The sequence below is a fragment of the Entelurus aequoreus genome, linkage group LG08 (assembly GCF_033978785.1).
Source record: "Entelurus aequoreus isolate RoL-2023_Sb linkage group LG08, RoL_Eaeq_v1.1, whole genome shotgun sequence".
NCBI classification, from domain to species: Eukaryota; Metazoa; Chordata; class Actinopteri; order Syngnathiformes; family Syngnathidae; genus Entelurus; species Entelurus aequoreus.
This window is the reverse complement of record NC_084738.1, coordinates 60,792,283-60,818,759: the sequence shown is the minus strand read 5'-3', so window position 1 is coordinate 60,818,759 and position 26,477 is coordinate 60,792,283. Positions and strand designations below refer to the sequence as shown.

Here is a 26,477-nt window from a genome sequence, read left to right as displayed (position 1 = left end):
GTCACAGGCTTTGTTATAAGGCTTTGTTTTCCGGCTGCCATTCCAACGGATTTTGAGTTGTGACTCTTCAGCTGTGATTATTTTTGTCCGCCGCCAAAAAAAGACCGAGCACACGAGTGGCACGGACCAAAGGAAGAAACTGTTCACAACCACTTTGTAACGGAACATCATCGGCCCTATTTTGCACCGGGGAGCAAAAGTACAAGCAGTCGATGCACACCCAAACTACTGGTTCTAATGAGTCGTTTCTGCCGGTCAGCGGACCACGGTGGTCTTATTTTAAAGGGGACCTATAATGCAAAACCAACGTTTCTTACCTACTGGTACCTGTGTTTGTGTATTTGAGATCCGCATAAATCCAGAAAATATGAAATCCAAACCATGGAGGCCATTTATAAAACAATATTGCCTTCTTTCATACTTCCTCCAAACGAGCTGTTTGGAATTTGCAGATTCTGTGACCTTTATCTCCGTAAATGGTCGAAATGTACCCAAAGAGCTTTGCGCGAGTTTGCCATTGTACTGTATTTTCCGGACTATAACGCACACTTAAAATCTTTTTTTTCCTCAAAACTCGACAGTGCGCCTAATGTAAGGAATAAGTTTGGTTGAGCCTACCCACCTCGAAGCAATTTTATTTGGTACATGGTGTAATGATAAGTGTGACCAGTAGATGGCAGTCAAACATAAGAGATAAGTGTAGGCTGCACCGCTTGATGTGCTTCAACATACGAGTATTATTATGGTGTGTGTATAAGGTAAGACATGTTATCTGGCGTTTTGTTTTGCAATATTATGCAAAAACAACTTTTCGTACCTTCTCATCTGTATTTGGGATCCTGAAAAATTGGACACCTTTGTAGTCCGTGCCGACAACATAGTCGATAAGCTTCTTCTTTTTCTCTATCTTCTTGTTATGGGACATTCATCCTCCGCTGTTGCCATTTCTAATATAAAGTAGTGTAAAGTTCTTACTTATATCTGTCAGTCAACTCGCCATGAAAGCGCTGAATCATATCGGTGTAGTGAGTTTACATTATTTACCCAAGGAACTTTAGTAATTAGAGTTCCGGTCGGACGGTTTTTCACGGGACAAATTTCCGGTGTTGTTGTTGTTTCCGGATGAGGAGATGCTGCTCTGTTATTGATTGAAGTAAAGTCTGAATGTCATTAAAACAGTTAGCGCCGTCTTTTGACACGTAAATAAGACCGCCCGCAAAACGGCGCGTCCTGAAGCAACTGTCAGAAAGCGACTTGAAGATGATCCGTAAAACATAATCTATGCAACATTTTGACCAAAGAACCACCATTACATGTTATGTAGACCACAAGGAAGTGTTTTACATTTATAAAAAAATTATAATAATATGACTCCTTTAATGCGCCCTATAATCCGGTGCGCCTTATATATGAAAAAATATCAAAAATAGACCATTCATCGGCAGTGCGCCTTATAATCATATGGTCCGGAAAATACGGTAGTCAATAAGCTCCTTCTTTTTCTCTGTCCTCTTGTTGTGGGGCAGACTGGCTCGTGCATGCACATGCATCCTCCACTGTTGCCATTTCTAATACAAAGTAGTACAAAGAATGGTTCAAATTTAATCTGTCAGTAGACTCCAACAACAAAGATGGACGCTGTCGAAGTGGAGCCACGTAGGATCCGCCCACATTGTGCAAAATAACAAATGCAACATAATTACAAACATAAGTTTGCATACCATCCTGACACGTCTGTGGCTGGGATTCAAACCCATTGCGCCTTTTTACAAGTCCTGCACTAACGGGGGAAAGTTTTCCTTTATCCTTGATTTCGATCACATCAACCAAAAATAGTCCCCCTCTATACAATTTTAACAAGGTAAATAAGAAAAATAAATGAACATGGTGTGTGTCCGAAAAGGAGCAGGAAGAAGCCAAAGATTAGACAAATAGTCCTGATTGGTACAACAAGATATAATAATCTTGACCTTAAATAACAAAACTTATTTAGTATATATTATAGTATATTATATTACATCAGGGGTTCTTAACCTTTTTGACCTTGGGGCCCAACTTTTCCACTACAGAGGGGCCTGAGGCCCAATCAAAAATTAACACTGAATTAATAATATTACTCTTGGTATTATTTATACTAAATAAATACAGTTCACAACCTTGTCAAATGTGTTAATCACAAAGATTATTATTTATTCAACACAAACCTTAGGCTTAGGTCAGGCTGATTAGAAAAATAAGTACTAACCAGATATACGGCATAAGCAGGGACTCGTAAATAAATGACCAGAAATAAATGTGCACAGAAATATGCTGTGCTAAAATAAATAAAGTTAACAATGAATATGTTTGTTCGTCAACTGTCAATGAAATTTAAGTGGAAATGAAAAATCAGCTTCACCACGTTAGTCATCATTTTTGCGCTTCAGAAACTTCCCTCAGACTTTAGCTCCGGACTTCTTCTGTTTAATATTATCATTAATTTCACATGTGGTGGAAAAGTGTATTACAACTGAGTAACGCCACGGCCCATACTGACGACAGCTGAGAAAAATATATTTTTTTATATATATATATATTTATATATATATAGTACAGGCCAAAAGTTTGCACACACCTTCTCAATGCGTTTTCTTTATTTTCATGACTATTTACATTGTAGATTGTCACTGAAGGCATCAAAACTATGACACCTGTGAAGCTCATCGAGAGAATGCCAAGAGTGTCCAAAGCAGTAATCAGACCAAAGGATTGCTGATTTGAAGAAACTAGAATATAAAGCATGTTTTCAGTTATTTCACCTTTTTTAGTTAAGTACATAACTCCACATGTGTTCATTCATAGTTTTGATGCCTTCAGTGACAATCTACAATGTAAATAGTCACGAAAATAAAGAAAACACATTGAATGAGAAGGTGTGTCCAAACTTTTGGCCTGTACTGTATGTATACATTTTATATATATTTATATATACAGTATATATATTTATATATCTATCCATGAATACGCCAATAAAATCAATTTACTCATAGATTATTCAAAAGATATCTTATGTTTCCCCCTCTTTGTTGTACCTATCAGGACTATGTATTATTAGTTATTTCTAAACTGAATGATGTTATTGCTTTGTTTGATTTTCACATGCAACAATAAAAATGTTATCAGAGACGGAGCGGGAAGAGGCTCGGAATTTTTGTGGTAAAAGCATCCTGTCATTCATTAATTGACATTTTACATGCGTTTATTTATGCTAAACAAAAACCCCCTGATTATACCGTTGTACTGTTGTATACCCTTGAATGTTTTGTCACACGTCTGCAACAATAAATCAAATCAAGTCAGCCAACGTGTGCAGCAAACAACTCCTTTGCTTGTTTTGTTTGCCCATCTGGGACAGAAGGAAGTGAAACTGTCATTCGCCACAGTCTGATCAGGTCTCCAGGACTGCCAATAGCACTACTCTGAAGGTACCAAAACCTACCTTTTCGCCAACAGCACCAGGGTTGCCGATACCACCAGGAGGTCCCTGGGGGCCGTCGGCACCAGGCGGTCCGGAGGGGCCTCGGGGACCAGGAGGACCGGGTGGGCCCTTTTGTAGGAAGTATCACAACAATTAGTAATAACGCCACATGAATTCCTATCCTTCGTCATGAGTTCTTACCATCTGACCGACGTCACCGGTTTCTCCTTTTTCGCCGGCCGGACCGGGCAAGCCCTGCAGAATTCACAAAGCGTGTCAGCGACACCGACGCCAAGACTTTTCAATTCTAATCTCCGCTACGGTTTCCCAACCTGCAGGCCGACTGGGCCCGGGGGTCCGGGGAAGCCTCTCGATCCTTCGTCTCCCTTCTGTCCGAACAGACCCTGCTGACCTCTGGGACCAGGCTCGCCATCTGCTCCCTGCACACCCGCACAGACAAAGCGGTCACCAATAAAACCGGCATCGGATTGAAGCTGGAACCCATTGAAAATAGACACTCACGGCAGGACCGGGTGCTCCGACTGGTCCTTGAGGTCCGTTGGGGCCCGGGGGACCCTGTAGATCACATGGGTTAAGTATTGACTTACAATAATGAAGAGCATCGGGAAAAAAGATGTGGACTTACATGTTCTCCTTTGTCACCTTTGCTTCCTTTCTGGCCGGATTCTCCAAGTTCTCCCTGAAGAACACAGAAATATGGATATCGATTTGTCTGCTTTTGTCTCTACTTAAGCTTCTTGTGAGTCGTGATTAGCAGACAAAGAACAGGACAGAGCCCACACAAGCTGGGGGGGTGGTGATAAAACCATCTCGCCAAGCGCCAGTTTACTTTTGGCTTGACAGTAAGTGCGTGGATTCTGGTCGCCTTGTCTGCTTCTAATGAGAAAGTGTGTAAGCCTGTGAGATTCTTTTATATCGCCACAGTAAACACTCGCTGCTTTGTTTTGTTTTGTCTGTCCCGGCTCGTTAAGGATCACGGCGTTGCGTAAAGCAGCAGGGATCATATTTTTAGTCTATATAACACAACACTCGGCTCCACTGCAATTGTTTTACTTCGAGGGGATGCCGGCTGATACATGCTAGAACATGGGTGCCCAAGGCCACAGACTGACAAATCAAAGTATGCGGGGGCCGTTTTGGTATTTTTCCACATTCAAAACCAGTGTAATGTATGACTTTTTTCCCCCCAAAGAACTAGAAAATGCAATTTCGGCACAAATTTTCACACAAAAAAATGTTGGGTTAAAAAATAACCCAATTTTAACCCGAATGCCAGTTCAGAAAGGGACGAACCTCTTATATGAGTTATTTTAACTCAACATTTTGGGTACATTTTTTCATTTTTGCGTTGAATTATTTAACCAAAAAGTAGAGTTATGATAACTTAATGTTGGGTTATTCCCAACCAAACTATTGGGTTTAATTATTTAATCCAAAAGTTGAGTTATGTGCTACCTCAATGTTGGTTGATTCATAACCCAACTATTGGGTTGAATGTATTAAACCTCTTAAGGTGTTTGTTTACATGCTTTTTTTTATTTCTCTTTGCTATTTGGGCTTATTGGACCCTAATTAGAATAAAAACTAAAAATCATCTTTTGATATGATGTATTTAGTCCATAAGTACACAAATGTGTACTTCATGTGTAATGACGTGCTAATTTTAATTTTTACACTTTTTTTTCCAAATTCCATTGTATGTTATACTTTTCTGACACCACCAGATGGCAGTATAAGTGTCCATATGTCGACATAAGATCCCAATTCAGTAGTGTACACAATTTTGGAAATAAGAGCTTAAAGGTGCTGTCCACGCATGTGGCCAACTAAGGCCTTTAGATTAACACAAAAGCTGAGTTGTGCTCACTACAATGTTGGGTTATTCCAAACCCAACTATTGGGTTGCGCAATTTAGCGCTCCTTGACCCAATAGTTGGCCAACAATTATACATTTTACTTCTGGTTTGTCCTACTCCTTCCCAACTACTGATCAAAATTATTTTTATTCCATTAAAATATACTCAAAAGCAAGATATGAGTGACATGTTTTGCCGTGTATGGTCATAGTAGTCCTATACAGCATGCTAACATATGTTCATATACATAAGATGTGTGATTGTAAATAATGTTAATGAGATTAATCATTAATAAAATTCCCTTAAAAAAAAAGTACCTTTTTAATTTAAAAAAAAAAAAAAGCCATTTACCCAAAACAGCGTTACTCAACCCAAAAATGGTTCATAGTTTTGAAAACCCAGAAATTGAGGTAAAGTAATACCCTTATAACCCAAAAAATGGATTGCTCTTCATAAAAATAACCCAAAAATGTAACCATAAATCGGGTTAGCAAAATAACCCAGCATTTTTTTGTGTGTTGTGTGAATATTTAGAGCCAAAGCCAAACCGAACTGCTAACAGTTAGCATGCTGGCCAGCTAAGGACTATTAACAAAACAAGTGAGCTAAAAGAGCTAGCATGCTAACAGTACTATGCTAACTATAGCATTGGTGAAATACCGGCAAAATTAATACAAAAAAAAATGTGCATGCTAAATTAAATTGTAACATGGGTCAAGTACCAAAATACCTGCTCATGTTAGCATGCATCGAGTACCAACATATGACTGAGGTGTATACCTACAAAATTAGCTCAAACAAAATAAAACCTAGCATACTAACATTAGCATGCAAATGGGTATCATTTGTCAAGTACCAAAAATAAAATGACACTGAGGTGTATACCTGCTTGTTTAGCTAAACAAATATGGCATGCCAATGTTAGCATATTAAAATGCTAAGTGTAACATGCGTCAACTACCAAAATAACAGAAAAATGTGTTTAAAATCCTTGCCTGCTAACGTTAGCATGCATCAAGTACTAAAACATGACTGAGGTGTATATTTACAGAATTATCTCAAAACAATTTAGCATGCTAATGTTCGCATTTTAGTTTAGTTTAATATTTTGTTCGCATTCCATCAGTGTGTGAATGTGTGTGTGCGAAAGGGTGAATGTGGAAAATAGTGTCAAAGCGCTTTGAGTTCCTTAAAAAGGTAGAAAAGCGCTATACAAGTACGACCCATTTACCATTTACCATTTAAATTGCTAACTGTAACCTGGGTCAAGTGCCAAAATACCTGCTCATGTTAGCATGCATTGAATACCAACATATGACTGAGGTGTATACCTACAAAATTAGCTAAAACAAAAAAAAACTAGTTCACTAACGTTAGCATGCAAATAGGTATCATTTGTCAAGTAACAAAAAAATTACACTGAGGTGTATACCTGTTTGTTTATCCAAACAAATTTAGCATGCTAATGTTAGCATGTTGAAATACTAACTGTAACATGCGTCAAGTATCAAAATATCAGAAAATGTGGTTAAAATCCTGGCCTGTTAATGTTAGCATGCATCAAGTACTAAAATATGACTGAAGTGTATACCTACAGAATTAGCTAAAAAAAAAAAATCTATCATAACGTTAGCTTGCTAACAGGTACCATAGTCGAGTAACAAAATATTTGACGCAGAGGTGTATACCTGCTAAATTTGCTAAACAAATCTAGCATGCTAATGTTAGCATGTTAAATTGCTAACTGTAACATGCGTCAAGTACCAAAATACCTGCAAAATTTGTTTAAAATGCTTGCCTTCTAACGTTAACCTGCATCAAGTACCAAAATATGACTCAGGTGTATACCTACAAAAGTAGCTAAAAAAAATAGCATAGTAACGTTAGCATGGTAACATTCATCAAGTAACCAAAAATTTGACGCTGAAGTCTATATCTGCAAAATTAGCAAACAAGCTAGCATGCTAATATTAGAATGTTAACGTTCGTGCCGTGAGCTTTTGAAAAATTAGCCACGGGCCACAAATGGCCCCCGGGGCCGCAATTGGGACACCCCTGTGCTAGAACATCGACATTAGCCGAACATGCCATCATTTAGGGATTGAAGTACGCAGTCAAGAACCCACCTTGTCTCCATCCTCGCCAGGTGGTCCAGGCGGTCCCCCGGGTCCCGGTAGGCCCACGGGCCCCTGAATACCGTCTCTTCCGGCTGGGCCTTGAGGTCCTTTCTCTCCCTGAGGTTGGTGGCATCCAAACAGGGGGGAACATGTTTGTCTCTTTTGCAGGTTACAACCTCGTCTACGAACTTACCGGTCCGCCTTTCTCTCCGCCCGGGCCAGGGGGTCCCTGTGGGCCGGGGCGTCCGGGCAGACCCGTGGGTCCGGCGGCGCCAGCGGGGCCACGTTCACCAGGGGACCCCTGCAGCAGGCGAGCATAAACAATAGCAGCTTTTATTACGTAAGCTGACACCAGTACACTGTATATACAGTATGTACAGTAAGGAATGTTTAAGGAGACGTGGGGATGGTACTTACAGCGGGGCCAGGTGGACCGTGAGGACCCTCGTTGCCTTTCAGACCATGAGCTCCCTGCAGGACAAAGTCAGGAGACGCTTTCAGAAGACAAGAAGACCCCACTGAGTGGACGTCGACAGCACAAGTAAGGGCGGATTACACAACTATTTGCCGAGTTGAGAACTGACGAAGAGAGAAATATGAACAAACAAGCCCGGAGCACGGTGTTCTTCTGGGGACGCCCACGCAAGGTCCGAGCTACCGTGAACCCCCGGCACGCTCTCTCGCAGCCATTTAAAAAAAGCCCACGGGTTGTTATGCAATGACAAAGCTGCGGAATTTTTGCGATCGGCACTCACCACAGGTCCGGGGAGGCCTCTCTCTCCGGTGAAACCTCTGGGTCCAGGTGGGCCGTCCTTACCGGAGGGGCCAGCGGGTCCCGGGTCACCCTGTGGTTTGACAAGGCAACAGCACAATTCAGTGTCACCATGCACAGCTCTTTTCTTTCCCATTATATTCACCAGTAGGTACCGGTTCTTAATTAGGACTGTTATGATTCAGGACAAATGCTGAAAATGCACACCCACCTAAGATTGCATCAATATATATAATATATTTGATATTAGGGGTGTCAAAAAAAAAAAAAAATCGAATAAACCGCGGTTCTTACTTGTAACACTGCAAAAACTGAAATCTAAGTAAGATTAAATATCTCAACTAAGGGTGATATTTGCTTATTTTCTGTCTGATAAGATAATTCTTCTCACTAAGCAGATTTTATGTTAGAGTGTTTTACTTGTTTTAAGTGTTTTGGTCCTGAATGATCTCAGTAAGATATTACAGCTTGTTGCTGAGATTTGATGACCTATATTGAGTAAAACATGCTTGAAACTAGAATACCAACTGTTGCAAAGCTGTGTCATCAACACTCACAAGTATAAAACTACTTTTTTAAGGTAATACTTTCTTATTTCAAGCATGGAAAAAAAAAATCATGATTGACACAATTGTGTCTCATAATTAAAACAGATGACAGCCAAATGGACTTTGCTGTTTTATTTTCAATGAAACAATAGGAAATACGTACTCATATAGTAGCACAGTTGGCACAGTACAGTAAACTGAAAGTTAATATCTAAACATTTAACATTTCGAACAATTTTGAACAGAAATAGTTCATGCACATTCAGATAAATTCCTCAAAATTACAATTAAAACTAATTTGGCCGGGGGCCGGGCTGTATATATGCGCACTAATTGACTAAAAGAGCACGCACTTGGCGCGATGATGTCATGTTATCGATGGAAAAATGCATTTTTAGACCATATGATTTGCCTGAGCGACGAGGAGACCCCGAGAGTAACAAGCGGTTGCCTTTCCATTAAGAACAATACATTAGTTTTTAGAATAAGTTTGCTGGTTTCAAGAAATGTAATGCCGAGCGCATATCATTATGTCAAGATAATGACACGAGCATTTACTTCATTTAAGAATATTTTTCAACATATTAAACAAAAAGGTCCATTTTTTTTTTCTACCAAGAAAAGTGCACTTGTTATTAGTGAGAATATACTTATTTTAAGGTATTTTTGGGTTCATTGAGGTTAGCTAATTTTACTTGTTCTGGAAAGTCTTGACAAGCCAAATGTTCTTGTTCTATTGGCAAATAATTTTGCTTGGTTCAAATAAAATACCCCTCATTTTTGTATTTTTTGTTTTTGTTTTTGAACACTGACTTTTTGCAGTGAACTTGTCTTCTTTTAAGTCTGTCCTGTCCAGCCTAAGTATTGTCCCGATATCAATATTTTGGTACCGGTACCAATACCAAAATGTATTTTGATACTTTTTAGTACTTTGCGATTACTTTTCTAAATAAAGGGGACAACAAAAAATGCCATTATTGGCTTTATTTTAACTAAAAATCTTACGGTACATTAAACATATGTTAAAATAAATAAAATAAAATAGTGAACATACTAGACAACTTGTCTTTTAGTAGTAAGTAAACAAACAAAGGCTCCAGTAACATATTGTGTCATTTTCCATTCTATTATTTTGTCAACATTATTAAGGACAAGTGGTAGAAAATTAAATATTAATCTACTTTTAACTTTCTCTTTTAACATGTTCTATCTACACTTCTGTTAAAATGTAATAATCACTTATTCTTCTGTTGTTTGGCTGTTTTACATTAGTTTTGGATGATACCACAAATTTAGGTATCAATCCGATACCAAGTCGTTACAGGATCATACATTGGTCATATTCAAAGTCCTCATGTGTCCAGGGACGTATTTCCTGAGTCTATAAACATCATATAAATAAACAAAAAGGAAGAAAGATTTTGTGACGATGAAAAATATCGATGTAATCACAGTAGTATTGATTAGATACGCTCCTGTACTTGGTATCATTACAGTGGATCTCAGGTGTAGATCCACCAATGTTGTTTGTTTACATTTACATTACATACTGTGGCTGGACCGGTACTTTTTAGAGGTGGTTTAGTACCAAATATGATTCATTAGTGTCGCGGTACTATACTTGTAACAGTATACCGTACAACCCTAGTCCAGCCACTATATTAAATGTTTGGGCAGAATTGTTTTTCTTTGAAGTAATATAGAAATGTATCGGATATGTTTATCTATTTTATGGAGGAAAGTACTTCAGGCACCCAATGTTATTGAAAAAAATAATTGTTCAATCGAGAATCGTTTTTGAATCGTCAACCCCAAGAATCGAATCGAATCAAATTGTGTGGTGCCCAAAGATTCACAGCCCTATTTGAAAGGAAATATCACGTAAAAGGTTTGTGCTCTCATACATAAATATTATTTACAGCATTAGCAAACGTAGTTGACTTGTTTAAGACTTAAAAAGGAGATGTTGATTAAAGACTTCCCTGCTGTGAGATGTTACATGATGTTGCTGGTGTACAAAAATGTATGTAAAAACACATTTTGTACATCTGTATATACACCAATTACATATAGTACCAATAAGATAAATACCAGTGTCGATAAGAAATATTAATATCCTTATTTACTAGCAGCTGTCATGTGATGAAAAATCGTGTTGACAAATATTAAATTCAATCCAGTTTACAGCTGGAATTTTTCCCATACAAAAAGTCGATTAATTTAAAATCTGATGAAATACGACAAATTATTTTGTCCCTAAACTCAAATAAATCACTGACCTTGCAAATTTGTTGTCATAGTGTTGAGAGAGAAAATGTACATTAAGGTTAAAGAATGTGTTGTAATACAATTTTATCTACCAAAACACACCCACTGTAAATAAATAAACGGCCACGGTCAATGCTGTTTGTGGCTTTACTATATATATGTGTGTGTAACATACATATATATATATATATATATATATATATATATATATATATATATATATATATATATATATATATATATATATATATATATATATATATATATATATATATATATAATGTATTTGTATTTATTTATTTATATATTTTTATATTTTATTATTTATATATGTATATACTGTATATATATATATATATATATATATGTATATATATATATATATATATGTATATATATATATATATATATATATATATATATATATATATATATATATATATATATACATATATATATATATATTTGTATTTATTTATTTATATATTTTTATATAAATATATATTTTTATATTTTATTATGTATATATATATATATACACTGTATATAAATATATATATATATATATATATATATATATATATATATATATATATATATATATATATATATATATATATATATATATATATATATATATATATATAAATAATTGGATATTAAGAGTATGTGAAAGTTTGACTCCTACCTTGTTTACTTCCGTGAGGACCTCCTTAAAAATGTATAATTAATAAAAAAATGTCAAGCTGCTAAAATGCGCCGAACACGGATTAGTGTGGAGAGAGTGTTTTAGATGTTTTCCCATCATGCACTCTGAAGGATTTAAATGGGTGTAATTTAGATTTTTATAATATCCACAAACTTCAGTGAGCAGGTTGTGTTATGTGTGACCATGTGTGTTGACCTTTATGTCGGTTGCATATTTTTTACACCATGACTAGGGAAGGCTGTGTGGATTGTGTCATATAACTAAATGCTGTGTTAAGTTGTTATGTAAACTTTAGGGTCATTAATCGGGGTATACTAAACTATCCACAATACATGTTGACTTTTATGTTGGTTGCATATTTTTTGCACCATGACTAGGGAAGGTTGTGTGGATTGTGTCATATAAGTAAATGCTTTGGTATAGTTGTCAAGTAAACTTTAGGGCCATTATTCGGATTCACTAAACTGTCCACAAGTTGGCGTCAAATATATAGTATTCAAATGTAATTTTAATACTCTCCGCGGTGCAATGCTTAATTGAACTTATGACATCTCACAGGCCAAATTAAAGAGTTAGTAGTTAATAGTTTATTTACTATCATTATTTTACGTGCATTTTTGCATACTTGGGTTGTTTCAGGCGTACAAATCCTAATCCTAATTGGGCACTTGAACCCGCCGTGTTAATCTGGACTCACCTTAGCTCCTTCCTTTCCTGCAGATCCAGGGAGACCCTGCTCGCCGGGTGGACCCGGAGGTCCGGGGTGGCCGCGATCTCCCATCGGCCCTGTCTCGCCCGTCGGTCCCTGTAGATTCACAGAGGGAACAGAGCAAGGTAAGGCCAAACTTTAAGGAAAGAAAGAAGAATATTGGGAAATCAAATGTGTGGAAAAGAAGTGAAGCATTTGTTGCGTGGGAGGACCACTTGTCTTCAGGACACTGTTATCGTGACTGTTTTTCTACCAAAACTTCACGCATGATAAGTAATGAGGTAAATGCTAAAAGTAAGTACAGTAAAACTTGTAATGTTTAACGGGCCAAAATGTTTTCTAGCATGGTGATCATAGTAATCTAACAGATAAAAACCGACCTTTTGAGCTAACTAAGGTGGAATGAAAGAAACAAAGGGATCCCTCTCGTCAGTCATCCTCTCTATTTGTACCTGTGGATGGAGGCGGACACACACACGCAAGTTGAGGCACGTGCCGTGAACGTACGGTGACATACTAGCAATGATCCGGATCAAGCTCAAAATGTGATCACTTTACATAAAAATAGGGCTAAATTGGGGCCCTAAGCCCGCGCTTTTACATTTTTTTCACACTTTATCTACAGTACAGGCTAAAAGTTTGGACACACCTTCTCATTTCAATGTGTTTTCTTTATTTTCACGACTATTTACATTGTAGATTGTCAAAACTATGACACCTGTGAAGTGAAAACCCTTTTCCGGTGACTACCTCTTGAAGCTCATCGAGAGAATGCCAAGAGTGTGCAAAACAGTAATCAGCGCGAAGGGTGGCTATTTTGAAGGAACTAGAAAATAAAATATGTTTTCAGTTATTTCACCTTTTTTTGTTAAGTACATAACTCCACATGTGTTCATTCATAGTTTTGATGCCTTCAGTGACAATCTACAATGTAAATAGTCATGAAAATATAGAAAACACATTCAATGAGAAGGTGTGTCCAAACTTTTGGCCTGTAATGTATATGAAACAATTTTATTTCATGCGTGTTTTGTACTAAAACAAATAATTGGGAAATATATTGTTCAGTAAATCATTTTTTCGGTGCAAAATAACAAATTAAAAGTAGTTAACAAGTTGCATATGCCTCGGACTGCGATTTGAATCCAGTATTTCAGTATTACTAGCGCGTGCAACAGGGTTCAAAAGGAATAACTGGGGAAATGTGCAATTATATTTGCATCAGTGACAGAGCAGGAATGGGCTTGTTATATCTTAGCGGTAAAATTTCATATTAAACGCCCTGTTATTCATTAATTGACATTTTGCATGAGCTTATTCACACACAATGGATACTGTACCTTTCCCTAGTACCTGGGAATCGATACCGGTATTAAACAGTACCGTATTTTTGTGTGTTAATAAATATTAGTTGTTTAATAATACATTTTATTTTTATTATGAAACATATCAAAATGAGCTGATTATGATAACTGTCCAAAGTGCGGCCCGGGGGCCATTTGCGGCCCGCAGCTAATTGTTTACCGGCCCGCCACACATTCTGGAAATACTATTGTAAAAATAAAAAAGAACATTAAAAAAAGTGGAATGAGGTGAAATCTAACGAGAAAAAGTTGCAATGTTGACACAAAAGCTGCCATGTAGGCTGTTTTTTTTCTTTTGTCTTTCTTTATTTTATTTTTTTTGCCATTGCTCAAAAAAAAAAAATAATGACAAAAAATCCATGTTATAATGAATTATTTTCAGGGCTCCAATTACTTCAAATATTTCACTTTAAAATGTTTTATGTGGTAAATTATGCATATATTGTGTAGTAGCCATATAAAAACATCAAAGTCTTCTTTGACAAAAGCGCATAAAACAAACAAAATAATTGTTCCAGCATAAAATGGACAGATATATCTGAAGTTGATCTCGTAACTTAAGTGTTGAAAGTAAAAGAAAAACCTAATAAAAATGTATCACTTTATGAGTGGGGCACCTTTTGGATCCCAAATATATTTAGTGATTTTTTATTTATCTTTTCACTGTGATTACTCAAAAATATGAAATAATTAAAATCAATGGTGTCCTGCATTATTGATATTTTAGGGCTCTAATTACTAAATACTGCATATTTCAGTTTTACTATAAAAAAACTAAGTTGTTTTCGAAAGAAAAGCCATAAAAAAATGTTTTTAATTTGTATTACTTTATATCAACTTGAAGTTGATATAGAGATTTACTGTAAGTGTTAAATAATTTAAAAAAATAATAATCTGACTTATTTTTAACATTTTAATGACTGAGACCCTTTATGGTCCCCGGGACCCCACATGCTCTAATTTTTCCGTGTGCGGCCCTCAGTGGAAAAAGTTTGGTCACCCCTGTCTTAGACCATTTGAGTCTCATTTACAATGCAGTTGCACCTCAAAGACATAAGATGGCAGTACTGTATGGTACCTTATCTAACTCGGAAGTCGCTTTTTTACATGAGGTTGAACGTGTCATGTTGTGCCCTACAAAGTGTTTATACTGTAAGTCTTGTGCTTGTTACTAACCGTTTTGACGTAACATTCATCTCAGTTGAAGTTTTAATATCCAGATTTGGTGTAAAAATTGCTCATGCTAATTGTAGCCCGCTTATGGCAAATTCAATGTAAATTAGCGTCGAGCTAGTGCATTTTGAAAGCGGGTAGCTTTACTTTATCTTTACGGCGTTTATGTGACGTCACGTGCAGCAAAAGGCATAGATAGGTTAATCGATACCCGGTAGTACCGACGGACTTTGGTCGATGCCTATAAAAGTACGGAATCCTGTACCCGTCTGTATCGCAAACTAATTAGACAAATGAACCTACTCAGTAGTTAGAGTGTCCGCCCTGAGATGGGTAGGTTGTGAGTTCAAACCCCGGCCGAGTCATACCAAAGACTATAAAAATGGGACCCATTACCTCCCTGCTTGGCACTCAGCATCAATGGTTGGAATTGGGGGTAAAATCCCCAAAAAAATGATTCCCGGGCGCGGCCACCGCTGCTGCTCACTGCTCCCCTCACCTCCCAGGGGGTGATCAAGGGTGATGGCTCAAATGCAGAGAATAATTTCGCCACACCTAGTGTGTGTGTGACAATCATTGGTACTTTCCTTTAACTTGAACTTTAAACCCTAATGATGACATAAAATACACTTTTAACCAGGAAGTATTGATAGGAAGAAACAAAACACATTTGAAGATATTCAACACTCTACTGCCGTCTGGCTCCAGCCAATTCGTCACGTTTCATGTGTCAGGTAAACCTTGACGAATGGGGCCAATATGAATCCCCTTCCTACAGTCGATAGCAGCAGTCAAGCGCGTTTACCTGAGGTCCGACCACACCAGGGGGTCCAGGAGGTCCGGTCTTCCCTTGGAATCCCTGAGTGCGTACAGAAGGGGAAGAACAATTGTTACGTCTGACTGAGACGAGGCGAGAACTGATCGCTCCTCTCACTCACAGTCTCTCCTCTCTGTCCAGGATGTCCAGGAAGTCCGTCTTTCCCTGCGGGCCCCTAGGAGACCAAGCAAAACGGTAAGTGGAGCGACGGAGAGGAGAAAAGTCACGTTGCGGAGGCGTTCGGGCTCACGGGTGGGCCCTTTGGTCCGGGGAATCCTGTCGGTCCCTGAGGTCCTGGCAGACCCTGGCACACACAAAAAAGCACTGGTTACACTTTGATTAAAAGTCACGTGACGAGTGAGGAAGTTCCGGGGGTCACCTACCCTCTCGCCGCTAGGTCCTGGTGGTCCGTCTGTCCCCGAGTTACCCTGGCAAGGCCGACAAGAGACACTGATAAAGATGTCCATGCAAGCATCAGAACTTTTAAGTGAGCAGGTTTACACACTTTAGGTCCAGCTTTGCCAGTCGGTCCTCTCGGTCCTCTCTCCCCCCGAGGACCCTTTGGGGACAGAGAATGTTAGGAATAATCCGTTTAGAACTTTGGAAATGGCGGCCCGACGAAGACTCACCGTCGGTCCTCGCTGCCCACGTGGACCCGGCTTTCCTGCCGTTCCCTGTGGAAACACAAGCCGAGAGGACGCTCAATGGCACGTTATCACTTACGAGAAGTACTCACTGAAACGTGTCATATATCGCCAAAATATTTTACTTTACCCGAGTTCCTTTGTCTCCGTTGGCGCCTGCGAAGCCTTGGAAACCCTGAGATCCCTGCGTGCCAAAACAACGATGACACGTTTATTTCCACTCCTTGTAATAATGTCATGGAAAATGTCACTTTCACAGCTAATAATAGGTCCACATGTACGGTGGGATTTTCTCAAACTGTAGTACAACCAATTAAATGTTCAAACAAAGTGTTACTGTTCAAACTGTGTCTAATGTTACGGTGGCCAAAAATATTGTATATCCTACCTCTGCCTTGTTTTTAATGAATATTTAGGCCTAATACGCTACTAGTGTTGTCTCGATACCAATATTTTGGTACCGGAACTGGTACCAAAAATGTGTTTCGAAACTTTTCGGTACTTTTCAGCATTTTTTAAATAAAGTGGACCACAAAAAATAGCATTTTTGGCTTTATTTTAACAAAAAATCTTAGGGTACATTAAACATATGTTTCTTATTGCAAGTTTGTCCTTAAATAAAATATTGAACATACAAGACAACTTGTCTTTTAGTAGTAAGTAAGCAAACAAAGGCTCCTAATTTAGTTTGCTGATGTATGCTGTAACATATTGTGTCATTTATCATTCTATTATTTTTGTCGAAATTATTAAGGACAAGTGGTAGAAAATGAATTATTAATCTACTTGTTCATTGACTGTTAATATCTGCTTATTTCCCGTTTTAACATGTTCTATCTACACTTCTGTTAAAATGTAATAATCACTTATTATTCTGTTGTTTGGATACTTTACATTAGATGATACCACAAATTTAGGTATCAATCCGATACCAAGTCGTTACAGGATCATACATTGGTCATATTCAAAGTCCAGGGACATATTTCCTGAGTTTATAAACATAGTATAAACTTTAAAAAAACCAAAGAAGATTTTGTGATGCTAAAAAAATATTGATGTAATCATAGTAGTATCGACTAAATACGCTCCTGTACTTGGTATAATAACAGTGGATGTTAGGTGTAGATCCACCAATGACGTTTGTTTACATTGTGATGCCGCTGAGCTACGGTGTGTAGTGAAGCATGTTTAGTTATTCCTCGTCCTGCAGGGATGATACTTGTAAGAAACTCACTTTATTTATCGCCATGGAGGCGAGGATTAGTGATTTAGAAGTAGCCGGTACATTTCAGAGGCGGTATCGTACCGAATATGATTCATTAGTATCGCGGTACTATACTAATACCGGTATACCGTACAACCCTAGTCCACATATACGCTGGGATTTTCTCAAACTGTGGTATGCCAAAGAACCAATGAAATATTCAAACACAGTGTTACTGTTCAAACAGTGTCTAATGTTAAGGTGGCCAAAAACATTGCATATTATTGTTAAATAAAACCTCTGCCTTATTTTTAATTAATATTTAGGTCTAATACGCAACTGTATTTTTAACATTTAGTGTAAAGCTGAAAACTATGTCCTGCTCTTTCCTGCAGGGGTTATGATTAGGTTATCTTTTTTTTTAGCGTTTGTTTGTTTCAGGTATGTTAGCAATTTACATCAAGGAATGTCGTGTGGTTCCATTTGCACAATTCATCATATTTAAAAAGGAGTAGGAAGAATCCTACCACCCCCACCAAGGACTGTTTTCACTGCTGGACTCTAGAAAGAGGTTCCGCAGCCTCCGAAGCAGAACCTCCAGGTTCTGTAACAGCTTCTTCCCTCAGGCCGTAAGACTCTTGAACGCATCATAATTATCCCCTCAATTCCCCCCAAAAATGGATTAACTGGCTGAAATATAAAGACAATATAACATACATCCATAAACGTGGATGCATATGCAAAAGTGCAATATATTTATCTGTACAGTAATCTATTTATTTATATCTGCACCTTATTGCTTTTTTTAATCCTGCACTACCATGAGCTAATGCAACGAAATGTCGTTCTTATCTGTACTGTAAAGTTCAAATTTGAATGACAATGAAAAGGAAGTCTAAGTCTAAATCTAAGAAGCAAAGCTTTTACTGGTAATTCATCCTCACCATAACTTTGACGTGTTTGAATTAAGTTTACTCCCTTTGTGAAAGACAGGAAGGTATTTATAAAAAGGTATAAATATTAAGGATTTATGCTGCTGATTCTGATACTGGTCATTCATGATGAGTGATACTGGCTGATACCAATATCATGTAACTGTAAACTTTTCGATGTATTTATGCAAGTGGCACTAAAATAATATAAACACAGTATTTAAACTACTTCCTTATTTCCTTTTTAAAAACACACCGTTTTTTGAGTAAAACAATGTAAAGAGTACACAACTAAACAAAACTACTACTATTTATTACTCTTTTAAATCCCTTTTGACCTCAAAGTCTTCCTATATATCCAAGTAATTATTCCCTAAATGTGTAAACATTAACACAACAACAAACATTTTTTAAGAAGTTAGAAAATGTTATATATCACTCTAGTATCGATCATATACGGACATATATTACCCTTGGGGTCGACATATCCAATTCATGGATCAAGCCACCCTCCCGACGTGCCGTGTACTTCTGGACGCGACAAACTTTGACGCACCAACAGTTAAGAGCCGTTATATTATCCTCTCTCTACACTCCAGACTCATTTTGCTTACTATCTTAGCGAGCTTAGTTTAGCTAGCTTAGTTTAGCCAGCTAATACTGTAGCTAGCTTAGCTAGCACGCCCGCTCCTGTTTGCTCTCGGTGTTTATGTTTAGCACCGTCATAATACTTGATAAAATACTTGATAATCATATCTAAGATAATATGCAATGCCCTTTTTTTTGCTGTAATAGTGGCTATTGTTATTTTTTTTCATTAAAATCGGGCGGTATCGGTGGGTGGCTGATCGATTGACACATCCCTAATACATATCAATAATCAATACAAAAAACCCATTAAAACTAAATATGGATGAAGCGGACCTCTGCCATGCCCAACCTCCCAATAGTAAAAAAAAAGACCTGAACACAGACTTTTTGAGCTATCTAAGGTGGAATGAAAAAAACAAAAACGGATTGAACTTTTTTGGAAGTCATTCACTCTTTTTGTACCTGTGGGTGGAGGCCAGACGGCGTGCGCACACACAAAGGTTGAGGCCCGTAACGTAGAAGCAATGATCCGGATCAGGCCCAAAAAATCGAATCACTTGAATGTTGACGTAATTGTGCACTTCATAATTGATCGATAGATGTGTGTAACATAATAACTTATCGGGTGTTGCAGCTTGGCCATTTTAAAAATGACAATTAAAGAAGAAATCTAAAAGAAGCAACAGCAAAAGTTGAAAAAGCAAAAAGTACAACTAAATTTACTAACAATAATATATATTATTAAACGGTATAGCTCGGTTGGTAGAGTGGCCGTGCCAGCAACTTGAGGGATCTTCATACTCGTTCGAGTGACCGCCGATATATATATATATATATATATATATATATATATATATATATATATATATATATATATATATATATATATATACATTTTTTCTAATCTTATGTAGATGGCCAAATCTTCTGTACAGATTTACTTTAGAAAAGAGACGTGTTGGACACTTCGCTTATTGCCTTATTGGTACTTGACTTTATTAGAAATGTTTGGGTAGTATTTTGTAAACAAAACAAAGTTTATTTGAAGTAAAATAAACATTCATCTATTTTATGGAGGAATGTAATTAGTCGTAGAACTGGCATCTAATGTTAGTAAAAAAAAGATTTTGATTCGAGAATCAATTCTGATTCGAATCATTAACCCCTAGAATCGAATCGAATCGCGCGGTGCCCAAAGAGTCACGGCCTGACTAATAATAGTAGACTTTGTCTATCCTCACACTACAAGGTAGGATGTCCAATTCTGATTTTTAAAAAAAAAATTTGGTCAAAAATGATTACGCTTAGCGCTTTTTTATGACGTATTGGTCGGATGAACGCAAACCAATTGTTCAGACTACAGTCAAATTCGACACATATCTGATTTATATCCACATACTAAAGAGGCCTGGGTCGGATTTGGAAAAAATCGGAATTGATCTGTTCACATTGACGTAAAAAAAATCCAAAACAGGTCACATATGGGCAAAAGAAATCGGAATGGACCTGCAATGTGTACAAGGCCTCTGTCTCCTATTACCTTGATATAGGAGACAAAACTACTTCGGATTTATTTGTCAAATCCGATCTTTTTAGTGGCCGTTCACATTACAGTGGCCTTGTGGTTAGAGTTTGTGAGTTCAAACCCCGGTCGAGTCATACCAAAGACTACAAAAAATGGGACCCGTAGCCTCCCTGCTTGGCACTCAGTTTGGAACTGGGGTTAAATCACCAAATGATTCCCGAGCGCGGACCATGCTGCTGCTCACTGCTCCCCTCACCTCCCAGGGGGTGAACAAGGGGACGGGTCAAATGCAGAGGAAAAATTTCACCACACCCAGTGTGTGTGTGACAATCGCCGGAACTTTAACTTTAAAATGTGTTTTCTAATGTGAATGCAATCCGACCCGCATGCAGACATGACATCCTGACGTCGCAAGCACTGCAGTGTTTACGGAAGTAAACGCGGCTTCAGCTCTAGTCGGTCTCAGCACTGGCGCATTTGTGGCAACTTTCAAGGATTTGGCGTAATCAGAGTCAACATTTTCTAAACTGAGTTATTGCTTGTAGAAGATTAGGAAGATTTTGGCTTTGTCAGTTTTACGTGATATTTTGCTTCGACGTCTGCTTGAAGAGTGTAGACGCGCAGTAGGAGAGAATAGAATGGACTTTATTGTCATTATATTTGCATATAACGAGATGAAGGACTCCAACTTAAGGTGCGGTAGTGGGAACAAATATGGGATAAAAATAAATTACACAAAAAGTAATAAAGATTTAAAAAAATAAGAATTGAAATAAATAGACTACTATCCAATAAAAATAATAAGCAATCATGTACAATATACAAAATACTGTACAATATACAGAACAAGACAAGAGTACCGGAGTGATAACATTTAGTGTCGGATGTATTGCACTCGAAGGGTAACATTGCACAGTAGTAGACAGAAGTTGTGCAAGTTTCACGCCAAGTTCCTAAAACATTTTGTTTCCACCTGTTTTTCTGCTCCGTTAACTGTTTTGCAACTGTCAATTTTGGCGAATAATTGTGACACTCGTCACGTTTTGACGACGTTCTAGTCGTGTGAAAGATTTCCACTTGCGAAAGAGGCCCGAGTCGGATATGAGAAACTCCGAATTGCACTGTTCACATTGACATTAGAAAGAATCCGATACGGGTCACATATGGGCAAAAGAATCGGAATCGATCTGTAGTGTGAACAAGGCCAAAGTTAACGCATTAATTCATTGTGAATAATCACAAAACATTGAAATGCAGGTTAATTATGCAATTTATTAATTATTATGAACATTTCGTACTTTCGATAAACGTTATTTTAATCAAAAAAACGACGTACACTCAAGTCAAACATTAAAACGAATATTCCTTTATGACAATTTGCCTGTAAAATTGCATTTGTGTCAAAACGTTGGGGTCTTTTTTCAAATTCAATTTGAATTATGCTCGCAAGTAGTTCCCTGAGATTAATCATAATTTATCAAACTGCAGAAATGCGAATCATCTGATTTTGAAAATGTAATCGAATTTGACAGCTATCGTGTCGCTTAAGTGAGCAAAATATCCAGCGGCAACTATTTAGCGTGTTTGTCTTCATGCGCATGCAGAATGTGCGCCAATTATTCAAGTGGCCACAATACTGGGAAGAGATGCCAATATAATAATTAAGTGTGATTTATTCATGACAAAACTTTTTTCCGACCGTTGTTTCGCATCTACATTAACACGTTCGAAAGGTATGTGCAAACTGGCACAGTTACGCACAAATGGCTTTTGAGAAAGCAGGCGATTGTGCTGCAAAGAGAGAATAATCCATCCGTGTGCGTGTCAACATATTTGGACCGTCATAAATTCAAATATTAATTATATTGTCTATTCAGCAAGGACATTTTATAGCTGCCGGATGACCTAAGGCGCCTGATGTTTTTTTTAATGGCAATAATATGTCTCCTATATGAAAAAACTACTTGCAACATGCATTTTATGGCGTTTGGATCATTCTGAAATAATTGCAGAAAAAAACCACAGCTTTTATGGTTGGCACATGCGATTTAGTGCTTGTTATTTGGGCCTAAAGTTGACATGCAGGCTATTTAAACCTAATGTATATAAAGTGTTAGCATATCTACTTGTGTTTAGCCTGTTTTAAATGAAAAAATATCAGTTTGTTTAAACAGTTCTGGTCGTGCAACATCTAGCTCAACATTATTAAAATATTTTTCTGAGCTTTTATCATTAAAATTAGGCCAAAATATTTATTTTTATTTTCTAAAAATACCCATGTACACGTGGAGATATGTGTGTCAAAATACGTTCCAAAATACCTTTGGTCCTTGTCTTCCTGGGTATCCTGGCAAGCCGGGTACTCCAAGTTTACCCTGCGAGACAATGACAACAACCCAAAGTGAAAACAATGCTAAAGATTGACCGACTCAACTTTTACTTTACTAAATAATATATTTTTATATTTTTCATATTTTGGGCTTTTGCAGTTTTTCCTTGCCCAGGTGTGGGTTCAGCTCAGGGGACGTCGTTGTGCACTTGTGATGATTGCTTGATATTACTTTGAATATATTATAATCAAAGTATGATGAATACCGGTACTTCATTTTGGAGTATTATATATGATATATTATAATAATAATAATCAAAACAAAAAAAATATATACATACAAATAAAAATATATATAAAATAACATCAAATAAAAATATATAATAATTTTGCAGCAACAAATAATAAAAAAAATAAATGCATAAATAAATATTACAAATTATATAATATATATAATTGGAGGGAACAAGCAGTAGAAAATGGATAGACGGATAATATAATTATATATAATATTACATATAACTCCATACAGGATTTAAATACTCCATTGATTAGAATATTTGTGTATGATATAATGACAACAACCCAAAGTGAAAACAATGCTAAATATCAATGCACCCAACCTTTACACATTAAGTAACATACTTTTATAATTTCCCCCATTTGGGGCTTTTGGAGTTTTATGGGTTCAGATCAAGGGATGTTGTTGTGCACTTGTGACTAAGGGCTATACACATAAAATTCGATTTTAGATTGATTGATAGTGCTTTGAAAATATTATAATAAAATATGATAAATACTCCATTTTGGAGTATTATATATTATATATAATCATAATACTAAAATAAATAATATAACTATAATTATGAAATAATATAAAGCATATATACTGTAATAATGTTGCAGCAAAAAATATATTTAAAAAAATACATAGAATTAATAAATAAAATACAAATAATATATATTTATATGATGTATAATATATAATTACATACTGTATATTATATATAAATCCATATTGGAGTTAACTAGTCCAAATATTAAAATATTTGAATATGATATGACAACATCCCAAAGTAAAAACAATGCTAAAAATCAACCGACTTGTACTCATAAAGTAAATAGTCCTGTATCGTTAAGACTGAAGTTTAGTTCTGTTGAACAAATAACTCAATCTGTTGTTTGCTCCCAAAGGAGCAGCAGTGTGGCGTTCCACCTCGTTAGGCCTGATGATGACGCAATGACACATTTGTGACGCATCGTTGTTCGGGAAGCCCGGAGGAATCTTTGGGATTTTGTAAGGAAAAAAAAAACGTACCTTTTCGCCAGATGGGCCGAGGGGACCGGAATCTCCAGGGAGACCCGATCGACCCTTAGGACCTTCGGGCCCGTCTTCTCCTCTGGGTCCCGCCGATCCGAGTTCACCCTGGAGAAAGAGATGTAGAAAGAAGGCATAAACAAACAGGAGCAGCCTTAAGTGTGATGTTACATCCTGATGATTCACAGCATGAGTCCCTTCTCTTCAGGGAATTTGTATTCACGAACAGCTAAATATAGCATGGTAACACACTTTTTAGCGGCTTAAAATTGTCATTTTCTGGTCCGAGCATGTCATCCTCTGCTCAAAATCCTTGCTTTTATCTGGCAGAGCAAAGGAAGTCTTGAGGGAGTTTGGAGGCTTTAAAGCGCCATTGATTTCTTTCTCAATATAGTGAGTGTGTGCATGAGTGTGTGTGTGTGTGTGTTGGTGTTTGAAGTGCAGGCTGAGGCGAGCGTTGATGATTAAGCTCTTTAACAAAGCCACCCTGGAAGCCCAGCACTCCGGGCCCTAACTTGTGGAGGTTACAACTAGAAAGTGGACGAGGCAGCAGCAACGCCAACCTCATGTTTGCTCATTACCCACAGTCCCACACACACACCAGCTGGGATGAAAAACAAAAACCGCAAACAAAGAGAGACTTACCCTGTCGCCCTTGATACCCATGTCTCCCTTGAAGCCCAGAAAGCCGTCTTCTCCCTGGCAACGGAGTGATCATTAAGCGAACACCAGGAGTGAATAAGTTTCTCGAAACCTTCAGAAACAATAGTTTTTCATACCTTCTCTCCCTTGTGACCTTTCAGGCCGCGAACGCCATCTGCTCCCTGTTAGGCAACGACATATCGTCAGAAAACGACGCGGCAAAAAGCTGGCAGCAACGTCCGAAAAGTAAGTACCGAGCATAAAAGTTTCCAACAATAACATACACTTGTGTGATACTGAAAACCTTTGCAGCTACAATGCCAACAACAGAGACAATGCACACAAAGTTAACAGCAAAAAAAACAACACAAAATGTTAGCATTAATACCTGTAAGTTAGCATTTAGCAGCAATAAAGCAAAAATCACTGCACAAACCCATGAAAAGTAGCAACATTGTGTAGGAGGAAGCAGCAACCGAGCAGAAAAGGAAGCAAAAGTGTGCAAAATGTACCGACAATCTACATCAGGGATGTCAAACTGGTTTTCATTGAGGGCCACATCACAGTTATGGCTGCCATCAGAGGGCCGCTTGTAACAACTAATATATATATATTTTTTTCCCATGCATTGGAATAATACTTTTTTTTTTTCATACACTGTATCAAAAATATCTGTAGATTTTGCAGTAAAAAACTGACAGTCACCAGAATGTTACTGTAAAATATACGGTGTTTTTTGTTTTTACATAAAGTAATACAGGGAATGGAAAAGAGTACAGATGGGGTTTCTTTTTACTGTAAATTTTATGGTGTTTTTTTGTTTGTTTTTTACAACATATTAGTGTAAATACAAAAACAGTACCACTGTTTTTTTTTAAATTCTGGCAACTGATCTGCCATTTTTTTTTTTTACTTTACTTTAATTCCATTTACAGTAAGACACCAAAAAAAAACCCATAGATTTTACCGTTAAAAAAAGTAGTCGTTTTTCGATTTAAAGTTTAATGCAATTAAAACCACTGTATATTTTTATATTTATATATATATTTGTACATATATATATATATACATATATACGTTAGGTCAGGAAAAAACACGGATGCTATTTCATCCCTACAAGCCTGTTTCGCAGGATTCCCTGCTAATCAAATCCCCTGAAAAGCAGGGAACACTGCAAAACAGGCGTGTAGGGATGAAATAGCCTCCGTGTTTTTTCCTGACCTAATGTATATTCTGCTCTACACCGGTATTGAGCACTGTATAATGGATAAACCACAGAAACCTCGACTATATATATATACACAGTATATATACATATATATATATATATATATATATATATATATATATATATATATATATATATATATATATATATAAATGTGTATATATAGTACAATTTAATGGATCACTTGCTTTGAAATCATAAGTTAAACTTGTATTTATTTGGAAATTGTTTGGAAAGTAAGATAATATGATAT

The 26,477-nt window shown here is 37.1% G+C and overlaps 1 protein-coding gene and 1 long non-coding RNA gene across 8 annotated transcripts in view; one reads left to right on the top strand and one right to left on the bottom strand.

The window, feature by feature from the left end:
• Nucleotides 1–26,477, bottom strand: part of col5a1 (procollagen, type V, alpha 1) — a 143,533-nt gene that overhangs the window by 21,425 nt on the left and 95,631 nt on the right. For both annotated transcript variants that reach the window (XM_062057011.1, XM_062057012.1), the window contains exons 28-48: nucleotides 25,134–25,178; nucleotides 25,000–25,053; nucleotides 24,355–24,462; nucleotides 23,029–23,082; nucleotides 16,586–16,639; nucleotides 16,441–16,485; nucleotides 16,317–16,370; nucleotides 16,195–16,239; nucleotides 16,062–16,115; nucleotides 15,933–15,986; nucleotides 15,800–15,853; nucleotides 12,446–12,553; nucleotides 8,207–8,296; nucleotides 7,869–7,922; nucleotides 7,645–7,752; nucleotides 7,461–7,568; nucleotides 4,104–4,157; nucleotides 3,980–4,033; nucleotides 3,790–3,897; nucleotides 3,659–3,712; nucleotides 3,479–3,586 (exon numbers count right to left, since the gene is read on the bottom strand). In XM_062057011.1, the coding sequence (XP_061912995.1) occupies nucleotides 3,479–3,586; nucleotides 3,659–3,712; nucleotides 3,790–3,897; nucleotides 3,980–4,033; nucleotides 4,104–4,157; nucleotides 7,461–7,568; nucleotides 7,645–7,752; nucleotides 7,869–7,922; nucleotides 8,207–8,296; nucleotides 12,446–12,553; nucleotides 15,800–15,853; nucleotides 15,933–15,986; nucleotides 16,062–16,115; nucleotides 16,195–16,239; nucleotides 16,317–16,370; nucleotides 16,441–16,485; nucleotides 16,586–16,639; nucleotides 23,029–23,082; nucleotides 24,355–24,462; nucleotides 25,000–25,053; nucleotides 25,134–25,178 (1,467 nt within the window). The remainder of the gene's footprint in view (nucleotides 1–3,478; nucleotides 3,587–3,658; nucleotides 3,713–3,789; nucleotides 3,898–3,979; nucleotides 4,034–4,103; nucleotides 4,158–7,460; nucleotides 7,569–7,644; nucleotides 7,753–7,868; nucleotides 7,923–8,206; nucleotides 8,297–12,445; nucleotides 12,554–15,799; nucleotides 15,854–15,932; nucleotides 15,987–16,061; nucleotides 16,116–16,194; nucleotides 16,240–16,316; nucleotides 16,371–16,440; nucleotides 16,486–16,585; nucleotides 16,640–23,028; nucleotides 23,083–24,354; nucleotides 24,463–24,999; nucleotides 25,054–25,133; nucleotides 25,179–26,477) is intronic.
• LOC133656135 (uncharacterized) overlaps nucleotides 19,056–26,477 on the top strand; it is a 217,827-nt gene continuing 210,405 nt past the window's right edge. For all 6 annotated transcript variants that reach the window (XR_009827106.1, XR_009827103.1, XR_009827102.1 and 3 more), the window contains exons 1-2: nucleotides 19,056–19,152; nucleotides 25,158–25,242. This is a non-coding gene — a long non-coding RNA (uncharacterized LOC133656135). The remainder of the gene's footprint in view (nucleotides 19,153–25,157; nucleotides 25,243–26,477) is intronic.